This window comes from Scophthalmus maximus, chromosome 11 (assembly GCF_022379125.1).
Source record: "Scophthalmus maximus strain ysfricsl-2021 chromosome 11, ASM2237912v1, whole genome shotgun sequence".
NCBI classification, from domain to species: domain Eukaryota; kingdom Metazoa; phylum Chordata; class Actinopteri; order Pleuronectiformes; family Scophthalmidae; genus Scophthalmus; species Scophthalmus maximus.
Genome location: NC_061525.1, coordinates 18,259,015 through 18,273,026, shown reverse-complemented (window position 1 = coordinate 18,273,026; position 14,012 = coordinate 18,259,015). Strand labels below are relative to the sequence as shown.

The 14,012-nt window shown below is 44.3% G+C and overlaps 1 protein-coding gene across 2 annotated transcripts in view; it reads right to left on the bottom strand.

Annotated features, from left to right (window-relative positions):
- Positions 1 to 3,738: 3,738 nt before the first annotated feature.
- Positions 3,739 to 14,012, bottom strand: part of si (sucrase-isomaltase (alpha-glucosidase)) — a 64,028-nt gene continuing 53,754 nt past the window's right edge. For both annotated transcript variants that reach the window (XM_035623541.2, XM_035623540.2), the window contains exons 41-48: positions 13,438 to 13,586; positions 12,450 to 12,534; positions 12,247 to 12,303; positions 11,189 to 11,313; positions 10,847 to 10,935; positions 9,726 to 9,775; positions 6,817 to 6,987; positions 3,739 to 4,111 (exon numbers count right to left, since the gene is read on the bottom strand). In XM_035623541.2, coding sequence (XP_035479434.2) covers positions 4,034 to 4,111; positions 6,817 to 6,987; positions 9,726 to 9,775; positions 10,847 to 10,935; positions 11,189 to 11,313; positions 12,247 to 12,303; positions 12,450 to 12,534; positions 13,438 to 13,586 — 804 coding nt within the window. In that variant the 3' untranslated portion in view covers positions 3,739 to 4,033. The remainder of the gene's footprint in view (positions 4,112 to 6,816; positions 6,988 to 9,725; positions 9,776 to 10,846; positions 10,936 to 11,188; positions 11,314 to 12,246; positions 12,304 to 12,449; positions 12,535 to 13,437; positions 13,587 to 14,012) is intronic.

Below are 14,012 nucleotides of genomic sequence, written 5' to 3'. Positions count from 1 at the left end.
AATGCCCTGGCCAATTGGCAAATCACTCTTCCTCCGCGTGTGTCCTGTTTTGTTTTTTTTTTGTTTGATTTGATGTGTGTGTTCAGTTCTGGCAATTTGATGTGATTTGTGAAGATGTGTGCGTGTGGCCATCCTGTGGTGCTTAATTCACAATCTGCCGTATACCAGAAACATTTTTTTTTTCCCCATCGAGGCTTTTACAAAAAAATGTAATTATTCCTCAGTTTGCACTGACTCATAAGTAGCCTGGCAGCGTCACCCTCATATACAGTAAGGACTAACGTGGAAACATCCGATCCATCGTTTTTGTTCAACTGACGCCACCTAAGGCTTAACGTGATCTTTGAGCTTAATCGATTGTGAAATAACTTTCCAAGCAAATTCTTGTTCGCACACCAGCCATACTTACACGCTGAACAATATATGTTCAAGGACGTTATATGAGGAAGTGTTTCCACACAACACAATAATAACGCTTCAATTACATCCGGCGCAGATTTTTACAGCTTTTGTCAAAAGATATTATTTTTCCTCTGCTTGTTCCTTGCGGGTCATTCGAGGCAAGCTATGTTCCTGTTCTCAGATGAGACATTTTAAGAGTGATGACCACGGTGATCATGATGGCGATGGTGATCGTCGCAGTTATGATTGCCGCGCCACCTGAAGGGGTAGCGCGAGTGTTGACAGATGTGTTTTAATGGCATTCATTAATTAAAGTCAGTCACTCTAAAATGAAATGGTTGTGTGGTGCCCGCTGCAGATTTATGTTCTTTTTCTTTTTGCCCTCTGAAGATGATCCAGTGAAAACCAGGTGTCACTTGCGCCGCTGTTACGCCTTCATAATGGGCTTCCATGGATCCGGTACAGCTTTGACAAACGGCTTGACAATTTGAGGGGCCAGGACAACACTTTGAACTCTTTGTGTTTTTTGTGACCAAGTCATTCAGCCATTACAACTTGACCGATGTCAAAGTCACTCAGATCCTCACGTTTGTCCATTGGTCTTTCTTCCAACACATCAATTGCATGAAAAGACTTGCTGCTTACTCAGACTCATTGCGTTATTGCACAATATATATCCGACTGCAACTTGATGATCAATGTTATTTACCTCATCTGTCAGTGGTTGGAACATTGTGGTTGATTGGTTTTATTACACCATCACTACACAACCTACAGCAAGGCCGCCCATGTGAAACGTCATCATTACCAATGTGACATCACCGGTGTGTCAGAACGAGCAGTGGAGTGAAAAGAGTGGAAACATGCCTCCGTCTGTAAAAACTCAAATTTTTAACAAGATGAAAAGTGGCATCTCAGCCTGGGATTGGTTGTTTTATGTTCGAGCCAGTGGAGGCGAAAAAGTCCTGTTTACCACAAGGGCACAAATTAAAGAATGTGATTCCATAAAGAAATTGCAAATATAAATCAGCCCAGCGATATACAACACACACAAAAAAAACCACATCAGTGGTTCATATATGGCACCCCTTGCCGTCAGTGGATAAAATATTAATATTTGAACCGTCTGTCCCGAGGTTCCTTCCTTTTCCTTTTTTCCGATATCATTAAAGGATTTCGGAGAAGGTTTCCTTTTTGTGCTCACGGTCTGGGTCAGGAACAGTTGGTGTTCCTTTAATGCAGAGCAGAAACACTAATCAGCATGGTGGGGCAGATATGTATGACTTGCCAGCGTGCATGACTGCCTGAAAGGCGAGTGCATGGCAGATTAGGGGAGGTGAAAGGAAAATTGCATAGCTGGTGCATGGTGTCAAACACATGAAATGGCTCGTGACAACCAGGTGAGTCTTTTTTTTTTCCACACTGTGCGCATGCAACGCGTGTGTTAGTGAGAGTGTGGGTGTGCATGTCAAGTGGGGAAACTAGGTGTGAGGATCCGGTCAGGGGAAGGTGCTATTGGGCTTTTCGACACAGTAGCTGTGCTCGGGAAGAGACAGGATGACAGAAAAAGACCTGTGTGTGTGAAAAGAGTGTTCGAGCGCACACTAGTAGAGACAAGAGATCTTCTATATTCCATACTTGCATGATTTATGGTGTACCTGTGTTCTGCATGACAGCTGTTAGGGAATACTTGAGGGAAGGAAGATGTCAGATGTAGAAATACAGATTCCCCTCTTTGACATGACGCAACCCGACTCCAAAATGAGATTTAAAATAGGATTGTATGCCGCTCACACACACATTGATGTTATGTTACTCTGCCCGCACACACACATGCTCAGAACCAATCATCGACCGGTCATGAATATTTGTAACCACTTGAAGATGACTTTAATTTTGTCAACTTGTACACACAAAAATGTGTGTATGCACACGCACGCCAAACACACACACACACACACACACACACACACACACACACACGCACACGCGCACACACACACACACACACACACACACACACACACGCACACACACGCGCACACACACACACACATCTGACAGTCTTTGATGTTGTCAAAGTGTTTTCCCTCTCTCATGTTGTTCTATCTCTCTGTTTCCTCCTTCATCTGTGGCACACTTGTGTCCGTCCGTCACCTCAAAAACAAAGACACATTGTTATCGCAACTCATTTTAAAAGCACGCCGTCTGGTAAGGGAAGTGTTCTCTTTCAGAACGTTGAAAGACATTAAGTGCGATTTCGTGGGGGGGGGGGTTTCACTGTGTGAAATTAACTGAATATTTTTATATACTTTATATAGAGGACTTTACACTTATATATTTAGGTCGATGTGCTACATGAAATGTGTCTTGCAACCTAGGCAATCCATTATTTAATGCAAAAAAAAGAATCAAAGCAATGATTGATGGCAAACCTAAGCTGTGGACACAAGCACGCATGCACACACACACACACACACACACACACACACACACACACGCGCGCGCGCACGTCAGCAGTAACCCCCCTCCCTTTACACTCCTCCCGATGAAGTGGCGATTAAGGTGGAAATCAATTTGAGTTGCCCCTGGCTAAATTGATATCATTACATTTACTGCAGGCTGGATAGTGGACGGCTGTATGACTATACGGGGAAGTAATGGGATGAGACAAAGCACAGGTAGACAGCTCGCCGCAGGTGAGAGCTATTATTAGCATCCAGTCCCTGGCACAGCCACGCCGCGGACATGTGCGGGCGCCTGTGTGCGTGCAGCCGTGGAAGCAAACAGGCACAGAAAAAACCACAACACTGTGGAAAGGCAACGGAACGAGATGCAGATAGATTGCACTCAGGACGGTGTCGCTCTTTTGGTGACTACACTGTGTTACACTCACAGCATCTTGCAGTTCTTCAATCGGAGCATTTCCTGTTGTCAAACACAGACGTGCTGCATCTTTTCCCCTTCACTTATCATCAGTTCTCACCTTTCATTTTGAATTTTGTTAAAAAACATCGGTTCGCTGTTTGTTTGCTGCCGACGGAAGAGTCTGTGTGAGCGAAGTGGGGAGCAGAACAATTACAGAAAATGACTCGCACCGCAGGTAAAGTGTTACGGACACTAATTAGGTTAATACTTTTCCCCTCCACTGTTCAATAGATTGTGTGACAATAACTCAAGTTGGGAACCATATTTCCACCCGTTCATTAAACCAAACACGACCTTTATTTGTGCAGGTCAAATCTATGAGGTTATTAGCAGACAAGCATTAAAACATCTTCTGAGCTTTCCCACCCAAAAGCCAATTCAATTAGATCAAAGACAACAACACTGTTGTTTGTAGTAGCAAGAACGAGTTTTTTATTGAAGGTATTGCAGTTCTGTATTGTAAATTTAAAGCGTGTTATGTTTTGACATTATTTGTGCCTTTGCTCAACCCGGTTCTTATTACTTTACAATTAAAGACAGTGTCACGTAAAAAGTTTCAGATAGCATTATGACATGCAACACATACAGGCTCATCAGTGACCCAGTACGGGTATCTCACACTCAATAAAACATTGCATTTCTTAACATTATTTAACATTAACATTAATTGTTTGCCACTGAAGCACAGCAACTGTGCTCTTGGCTAGACGCCGGTCGTCCATTTTATGGTGAAGCTCTGATCCAGACGCACCGACTCTGAGGAAGCATCTATGATCAGCTCCTACGGACAAAAGAAGAAAGATGTGAGAGAGAGAGAGAGAGAGAGAGAGAGAGAGAGAGAGAGAGAGAGAGAGAGAGAGAGAGAGAGAGAGGGAGAGAGAGAGAGAGAGAGAGAGAGAGAGAGAGAGGAGCGTGAATCTTTGGGTAACTTTCCCCACAAAATTAGCTGGATTGGACGAATTTCAGGTCACAAAATGAGGAAATGGACCATAAAACACTATTATTACACTAAAAGCGGAAAAATGTTATGTACATGTAATGTGGAGCACGGGGAGGGAATGTGTTGTTTTTTGCTATTCTACATAGGGAGGTTTCTTATGGGTGAAGAGGGGTGAACTTCCCTGTAGACATGTCCATGAATGGATTGTCTGGAGATGAAAACCCACTCATTGCCGCGTGCATTTTTTTCCGTCATCCTCGTCCCTCTCTCTCGTCCCTCCCTGCCCTTCTTCCCTCCCTCTGCCAATCTGTCATTCTGCCCGTTCATCCCTCTCACCTCTCCCTCCCGCTCGCCGTCTGTTTTTTGTGATGCATTCTCTCTCCCTCCACCGCGTCTGTCCGTCCCTCCCTCCCTCCCTCCCTGTCTTTTCATTATTCGCAACTCATCCATGCATCGCCAACACACACGCACACTCACACACAACACACACACACACACACACACTCACACACAACACACCCTCGAAATCCCTCTGTCATCCTGACTTTCCTCATCTGCAATTCTTGCCCTCTCGTCTTGACTCTCCCTGTCTGTCTTCTCGGAGGACAGTATAAATCTCAGACTTTCACCGACGATTATTTATGGTGTCGCTGTAGCTATTATTTCCATGCTCTTGATAAGTGCTCTGAGTACAGTACACAACCTTGACAGGGATATTTTATCAAAGGCCAAATGAGAAAAAAAAAGGGAACACCTTTAAATCTGAAATTGCCTTTGCTGTTTTCCCCTCTGTAGTGGTATTGCTATACACAGCACCCATCCTCCACCTCATACAGGTGCATTTCATTTTGAAAGAGTGATATATCAGTTTTTGTGTTTTATAACATTCGTCTACCTACGCGACGTTGTCCAATGACAGGAATGGCTGTGACGCGTGCAGCCAGACTCGGGGCTAAATCCAAATTACCGCGTCTTAGCTTCAATCACTGCTGCTACGTTTCTTGCGCGCGCCGTCCACAGCTACTCCAGAGCTTTTCGAGCGCCGGAGAAGTTTGGAAAGGTAGTTAGTTTGAAAACCCTCGGAGCTCATTTTTTCGCCTTGACGGGCAAATGTGGGAGACGTTTGGAAACAGTCTTTTTTGGGTATGAAAATGGCAGTTTTAAAACAGAATGGTATAAGTATGGCTGTAGCCCCGAGCCCCGAGCTCCAGTCCTGGTCGGATTAACATGCACGCCTCTCTGAAGCACTGCATCCTTAGCCCCAGCTGACCCGCACAGTTCCCACCGATCTCCCTGCAAAGCACTGAAAATGAGACTTCGGCAAATATGCTGCGGAGAATTAATTTGCAGTAAAGAGCTGACGATAGCCCAGTGCTCAACGTTCGACGCTGTCCCCAAAAGTACTCTGGACACGTCGCAAATCATCACGGGGCGAGTAATGCAACAGGGCCGGTGGCTCAGCTTTGCGGACACAATGCCCCCGTGGTGTTCTGTCACATTTCACTTCCGTTCAACCATCGGAGCAGATGATGGAGACGGCGAGAGGAAATGACAATTATTTTACATGAGCGGCTTTAAAAATCACGATCCCTGAGTCGGGTCTTCGGCTCCGTGTTCATCGCACAAGACAACAGTGTCAGAGTTGATTACAGCGATTAGGCGACAAAGAGCGGCACGGCGGGGGGTTGGGTTGTGAACCTGAGTGTGCCGTCTTTATTTCTTCCTCTTTTTTTTTCTGGACTGGCAGGGAAATGCTCAATCAACTTGAAAGCTGGGGTGTGTTTATGAAATGAGTCCATGTAATGATGACAGAGGCTCACTGAGCTATGATATTACTGCACAAATCCACTATTAAATTCAGTGGCATTGATTGTGTGCATGTTAGACAGTGATTAATATGTTTATTTTGAGGTTATTGGAGCAGAAATTTAGCTGTTCCTGCACGGGATGCTATGGAATTGGATTTAATACTGTTCCACTGCCATTGATGTTTTCCATCTTTCCCAGCCGATGCCTCAGTCTAGTGTTTAGGTTCTTAAAGATCAGTGAATAAGATTTTTATGAAACAGAAATGTGCTTTTTCAGCAAATGCTGTGAGGCAGCTCACTGTGAATTGGGAACTGTGATTTTTAAAGCATCGCTACGATGTAGCGTTTGATGGTATATGGAAAAAAATGTAAACAAACAAGTAAATAGGATATACCAAACATTAATAGTCAGTTTCCGTCCGCAACTATTGGCACACAGATGCCACTCATTTTCCAGACACTGGCATTTCATCACTGCTAAAAGCTTTTGCAGCCACAGACCTTTTCCTGTACTTGATGAACTGGAGAAGCTAGTGCACAGTGGCAGTCGACATTACATTCTAAGCCTATTCAAAAACTGAGAACGGAGAGCAACACTGATTTGTTTTGCCTCAATTAATTTGGCACGTGACATACACACTGTACATTCGAATTTAAACGAAAATTCTATCAATCAGTCAATGGATGTATTTGCCAGGGTAACCGAATGATGAACATCCGTAAACTCCTCTGACCTACCTCAGTGTCCAGGTTGTGCTGCGGGGTGAGTTGACGCGCGGTTCCCTTCGCGTCCGTTAAGGTCACTGTTGTGATCTTAACCCTGCCTGCGCCCCAAACCTTCACCACCCCCAGGATCAAGCGGTCGGCCGGGGCCAGGGCACTGTGGACGACCTGACTGGTCAAGTTGTCCTGGAAGAAAAAATAAAGTGTTGGCAATGGGAATGGGAGGATGAAACAAAGGGACCAAGAAAATGTATTAGAAATGGAATTAATGCAGTACCAAAATCATGTGCATGATTTTATCAAGTGATTTGATTCATATGAATTGATATCTGCTACAATATCATTGTCCCATGCATTTATTCATTTCAAGAGTAGTGAAGAGAGGCTGTGATTTGTGTGAAAGGCAGGTCATCAATCCTGAACTTACAGAATTGTCTGTACAATTTGCTGAAAATGTGCTTTAGCGAGCGGAGCCATGGACTTCCACCGCTCTATATTCAGTTTTATCTCATGCTCTATCTCTTCACTGAGTGAGATTTAACATTTGATTATCTTTCTCCATATCATTAGTTTTATATCCACCGCATTATCATTGAATTTTTTTCTCTTTGACTTGCTTTTAGTAGATAATCTTCGGCAGGGAGATTTTGATTGTCTGAATGGTTTCAAATCTGTGCTTTTATCATGTTCATGCTGTGGGAAGCACATGTTTTGGCATGCACACAAGCGCACACACACACACACACGCAGACACACACACACACACACACACACACACGTCACCAATTACCGAAGCACTGACAGCACCTTAAAAACTGAGGAAGACAAAACTTTTCTCCAAAACTCACATGGAACTAAGAGAGCCACACACACACACTGACGTGCATGCACGTGTGCGCAGACACACACACACACACACACACACACACACACATTCAGATAGCCATCCAAAATGGCATACGATCTGCTAATCTGCCAGGCAGCACTGGCCTCATTGCCCAACTTATCCTCATCTTCCCACATCTGCCTGTTCACACACACACACAAACACACACACACACACACACACACACACAAGCACATCCAAACACAAAAACGCACACACTTGTGCTCTCGTTCTCTCTCTCTCTCTCTCTCTCTCTCTCTCTCTCCCTCTTTTCCCCTTTGGCTGTCAGACAGTGTGCCTGTTTTATCGCTGCGTGAAATTGCTTTGGAATGAGCCTGATGGTAGGCAGAGGACAGCCACAGATGTTTGGCCATGGTAGCTGTATATGTGTACGTGTATACTGTAGATGTGTGCATATAACGTATGCGTACACGTGTGTCTGTTGTGTGATTGTGTGCCCTTGCCTGGCTAGGAAGCAAATGGGGCTGGGTAAGTGCCATTAGTCGCAGGGATTAGGGATTTTTTCTGTCATATCTGAATCACAATGTGATCAAACTACTGTGGCCCCGGAAACAAGTACTTCTCCCTGAGCGTAGCCACGACACACACACCGTCGTGGCTCTATGCTTGTGTACAAAACCGCACCTACGTCACAATCGCGCCTTTGTTCTGCAAGCAACATTTCGTATGCGTTGCCGCTCGGAAAGGGAGCGCATCGGTCAAGGGTAGCGGGTCGATGCAGATTTTGTTTTGCTCGGGTTGCACAGTGCTATTCTGGTGCGCCTCATTTTGACGCTGAATTGTTCTCTCATTACTGCTGCTCACAGCCCATCCTTTTAACTCGACCTTTTGTGACTAAATCTGACAGAACAAATATATAAACCCCCTCGTATGCATTCCTGTAGTTCTATTTTGTTGGACCCCCTTGCCATTTCCCAATATTTAATTAATCAAATACTGGTAAATCAGGTTGTGGATGGAGTACGTGTGCGTGTTAATGCTGGATGATGCCAACAGACACATTCAATCTACTCTAAGGGAAGGGACTAAATGAAGCATCTCAAGCTATGGTATGTTATGTTTTATTATTATTAGTATTTCTGATACATATCTAAATCTGTACCAGGTGATTGAGGATTGAAACATAATACAGGAAAAAGGTATGTTTTTTGTCATTTTGGATTCAGTGTTTGTGATTTACAGACTAAAGCCACAAAATCGTTCTCTGCGTGTGTTTGTGTAAACGATCATACGAACAGATAAAAATGTAATTTGTGCCAAAACAAGCACCAGCAATGCGGAGTGATCTGCATACACACACAACCACGCCTGCTCCACTCGAGACTCCTCTCTGCCAGCGTGTTAGTCCCCAGCCATGTAAAAAAATAAGCAGGAGTGCGCACAACAAAAAGCCCCGCGCCGGATGGAAATGACATTGTGGGTTCATGAAGGGGATTCAGGCTGGTGACGGCACAAAGGTCTTATAGGTCTCATCGATACACTTGGAGCATCTGATTGGAGAATGACACAAACTTGACTCGGAAAAATCTACCCTACAGTTTCTCTTGTCTTATTCTGCCTTCTCAAAATTGTAAAATTGTTGTGAATAATGTCACCGTGACACGCACAGGACTGCTAAATTGCAGATCAAAAACAATGGGAAGATCAAGACAATAAAATTGTAGTAGACCCATAGAAAAAAAGATCCTGCAATCTGAGTGTGCAGGTCTACTCAAGTTATAACAAATGATGTATATTGTGGTTGAAGTCAAATGAAAAATATTCAAATTTTGAATAAATTTATTGGTGTTTTTTATACAGCTGTAAAAAAAATGTTTAATAATGTCAGAACTTTGCCACGGGCAATGCTAGAATCCAAACCACAACCCCGGAGTTACACAGTAGCCCTGTGTTAATGGTTTCCCAGCAGTAAGCCGCAGCCCTTCATCCAAGGTAAAGTGCGGGCTCATTCTCCGGTCTCGCTTGCATCAATAAATTAAAAAAAGTAACGTGACGTGTTGTTGGCCCCTGAACTCACCGATTCCGCCACAAAGGACATCTGCAGATATTGGTCTCTCTCAACCGTGTCTGGGGAGAGAAAGTGCGAGTGAATGACAAACAGAGCAAGAAACGGAGAGGCAGAGAAAATACGTGTGACGACTTGAATGAATGAATGACTGAGAGACACACAGAGAGAGAGAGGGGGGGGGGGGGGGGTATGGATGACAATATTCACATTGACCAAGACTGAGTTCATATTCATGTTAATGGATTGACATAAATAAGTGATTACCTGATGAGGTGGGTCAAACAGAAAGCTATGTAGTGATGTGCTGCATTATTGGTTAAACACTACACTGACTAGTTGCATGGACAAATAGAATTACAGAAATTAGGGTTGAAACTAAGCTATTAGAGTAAAGTAATTAATTGGCTGGCTACACTTCTTAACCGTATAAAAGACTGAATAATGAATTGGTAATGAGTGCACATGGGACATTGGAAACAACTGACCAATGCACAGATGAGTGAGTCTGACTGACAGCAGGGTGAACAGCTAACCGTCTGAAGTGGAAATCAACAGACAGACAGACAGACAGACAGACAGACAGACAGACAGCGAGACGCATGAAAGGGGAGCGAGAGAGCAGATGAAAGAGGGAGTGATGGAGAGCATATCTCTGGGCGGCGACACGCAGAATTACTGTAATAGTTTCCGTCACTCCCCCTTCTCTGTCATCCCTCGTTCTCTTCCCTATCTTTCTCCCCCTTCTTCGTCCCAACACAAACACACCTTTCACGGAGGAGTGCATCTGCTCACGGAGGCAGATTCTGTTTGTTTATCAGTGTGTGAATGTCGTGTGTATGTGTGTGTGTGTGTGTGTGTGTGTGTGTGTGTGTGTGTGAGCGAGTGAGACAGTGGAGAGACTACTAGTCGTCCGTGTCAATATGATAAAATCAGAATCCATCCATATTTCAGCCCGGCCCCAAAGTGCTGCACCAACAGACAGACGCAGGCTGACACCACCATCCGCAGAACCATGTTTGTTAAAAACTTCTACCATTCCTCATCAAAGAAAGGAGCTGCACTATGTGTGTGTCCGTGTGCGCGTGTGTGTGTGCGCGCTTGTGTGTCAAAAGGGTGACCCTTTCACTCACCTATTCCTTCCCCGTCATCCCAGAAGAACGATCCTCGGGCAGTTCCACTGTCGCTCAGGGCAACGATCAGTCCTAAAGGATTCATCCGGCTGAAACAAAAGGGAGGTAAAGAGGGTTACGACAGATTGCTAAAGGACAGGGTCTATTAATGCCCTGCTGCTGAGGACATGAACATTAGCATTTCTGCTGAGGGGAGCCACCTGATGCCGCCCCCCCAACCCCCCCTAACTGGTCCTTCTCAGTTCCTTTTTCTGAACACACACTAACAAACTATAGATGACATTTACGCTGGCGAGGGTTGGTCATACACGATGACAACACGTGGCCGTGCGTAGCACTTACCTATAATGTGTATTGTTTTCTGCTTTCTGCCAGGGTAAGATGTGTCCTCCTCTGATATGAAGGTTGATATGGTCCATGGGCGCGGGCATGCTGACCACCTGGCCGCGCACGCCAACATTTTTGGCCTGGCAAAAGCAGCAGTGATTACATACTATGAAAATGCCTAGAACTACGACGCAGGTAATGAAACTTTGATTTCATTTTCTTCAACTATTGCTTTTGCAGAAAAAAAATGTGCAATTTGTGCGCTGGTCAATTACAAAGCGTGCAGTAAAAACAGGTGACATTTACCGAGGCGACGCCTGAAACGCACCAAAGAAAGTCTTTGAAAAGTTTGATATACCCGAGTTTTTGTCGAACAGCCTGAACCCTCTGTGTTTTCTTTGAGGACGTCGCAATCACAAATAGCTTTTTTTTTATCCCAACTTGGAAAACTAGGTACATGGGTAATTGATTGGGAACAATAACCACTCCTCTCAACCGCCGCAATTTAACATATAGTTTCTTTGAATTTTTTGGTTTGGATTTTATGATGCGGCCCAACAGATGGGGGAGTCCCCTAGCTACAAAACAGACTGAGTGATTGAATGTTTGCTTTTGTTACGAAGGCGCCTTCTGCACTTGTTGAGCAGCATCTCCTTAATTATGTTGTCATCGATTTCTCTCTTAGTACTTTGTCATTTGGGGGCTTTTTGCTGTAGTTGTGGTATTACTGTCTATATTTTTTTTGTCTTTTTTCTGCCTATATATTTAGTTTTTCTTTAAAAAAAATAAAATAATTAACAATGAAATCCCTCGTACGTCCAGCGCTTTGAATCCTCAACACAAGACGCGCTCCCATTCATTCGACTTGAACACCAGGAAGTCGGTCAGATGCAGGTACCTCTCTCTGTAATTGTTCCTCAGTGCCAGCTGACGTACTGCACCAGCGCTGCGCTTGAATGTGCAGAGGCGCGACGAGACAGGGGAGTCTTTGTGTTCAGCGAAGACTTTGTCAATCCAATTGTTCATTTGGTTGTCAAGCTGCTGTCAATCGGTCGTTACGGGTATACACTCACCGTGTGGAAGTCGTACCAGCGTGCGTTAGGAACATAGCCATCCACGTGCCTGGCTCCCTGTCAATCACAGAGTCAGTTAACCGAACGAGAAGCAGACTGACAGCTAAAACCGTGACATTATTTGACGAGCCGGCATTTCTCGAAATCTTAAATACTGCAGAATGAAAAAAAGGAGAAAGTGTGTTGTGCGTGTGTGTTTATACCGGGTCGAGGGCAGGGGTGATAAGAAGAGCAGGTCCCCAGAGGAACTGCTTGTAGATGCTCCATGTAGTTGTATCATTCACAAACCTGTGACACACCAACGCATAAGCCATTTAACCAGACTGATATATGTGTGTATATCTATATCTATAGATATAGATATATATATATTAATATTGAATGCTCTCTCCTTTCTCCTCGGGCTAGACGAATGTTCAAGTACCCCGAATTCAATGGTTTGATGATTCAAGCTAAACATCTCTGCCAGACTCACCCAGCCAGCTCCTTAAACACCGTCTGTGATTTAACGAGAGTCTCTTCAAATGATAAATATGGCGGGGTTATTTTTAATATTTTTTTTGATCATACAGTTTCACACACGCTTCCGCAATCAAGTCATCTACACGTGGGCCTCTACATGCTCTCACTTGAGTTGAAGTGCCTTGCCCAAGGGCTCCTTTGTGGCACCTGCTGAGGCGGGAAAGACACTTGTAATTTTCTTAACCTGTCAAGTTCCTCAAATGAGCAAATGCTTCCAACCAGCTTTTCCAACCTCACTTTTAAAAAAAGGGAGTTTAAGGTCATATTAACAGAGGGCAATTTTTATTCCATTTAATTGAACATCTGTAGCTTGTAAAGGGAGGCGTTGGTGGCGATTGTAGCATATTCTAACTAGTTGGGAATGAGCTGGGCATTAAAAGAGAGTGGTGCTGGAAACGTGTGTTGAAGCACTAAAATGAAAGCTTGACATAAATGGATTTTAGTCCAGCAACCACCCACCACATGAGACATTCTGCATACTAATGAGAAATAATGTAGTAAAAAATCTGGTTTTCTTGCCAACAATCAGGATAAAATATCCGCGCCGTTAATAACGAAAGGCCTTGATTAAAGTCATTACTTGAAACGCAAGAGCCATGACGTCAGCAGAAGAACACAGGACTGTGTGTGTGTGTGTGTGTGTGTGTGTGTGTGTTTTTCATTGCTTACTCGTGCAAGAGAGGTCTGACCACTGTGCTTCCTTTGGTGTGGGCCTCGTACATCAGCGTGTACAGGTAGGGCAGGAGGGTGTAACGTATATTCAGAACGTCGCGGGAGGTCTCTGCAAAGGTTGTATTCCAAGCAACAGGATCTTGTCTCTGAAAAAAAGATTTCCAAAAATTAGACAATATGGACAGGTTCACTAATATATATATAATACACTTGTTAGGACTAATGGGTGTCGGAGCAGGATTCCGGCTGCTGCTGGGCTTTTTCGGGGTCTTGGATATGCCCTTGATGGCTACACACATGTTCTATCTGTTAAATAAGGAGGAACGTGACAGGACCACGGACATTTACTCTAACCCCAAAGGGAGAGCTTCATCGCCGCGTGGAAATGATCTGCAGCGGATGTGCTAGTCATACAAACTGGGCCTACAAAACATCCTACCTGTGAAACCTCCACTGACTGAGGCTGTTTGCATATTGTTCGAGACAAGTGATCGGCGTTCGAGCAAACAGATTCACTGTTTCAACCCGGTAGATATACAATTCAAAAGCGCCGGCTATGGTCCATTCATATC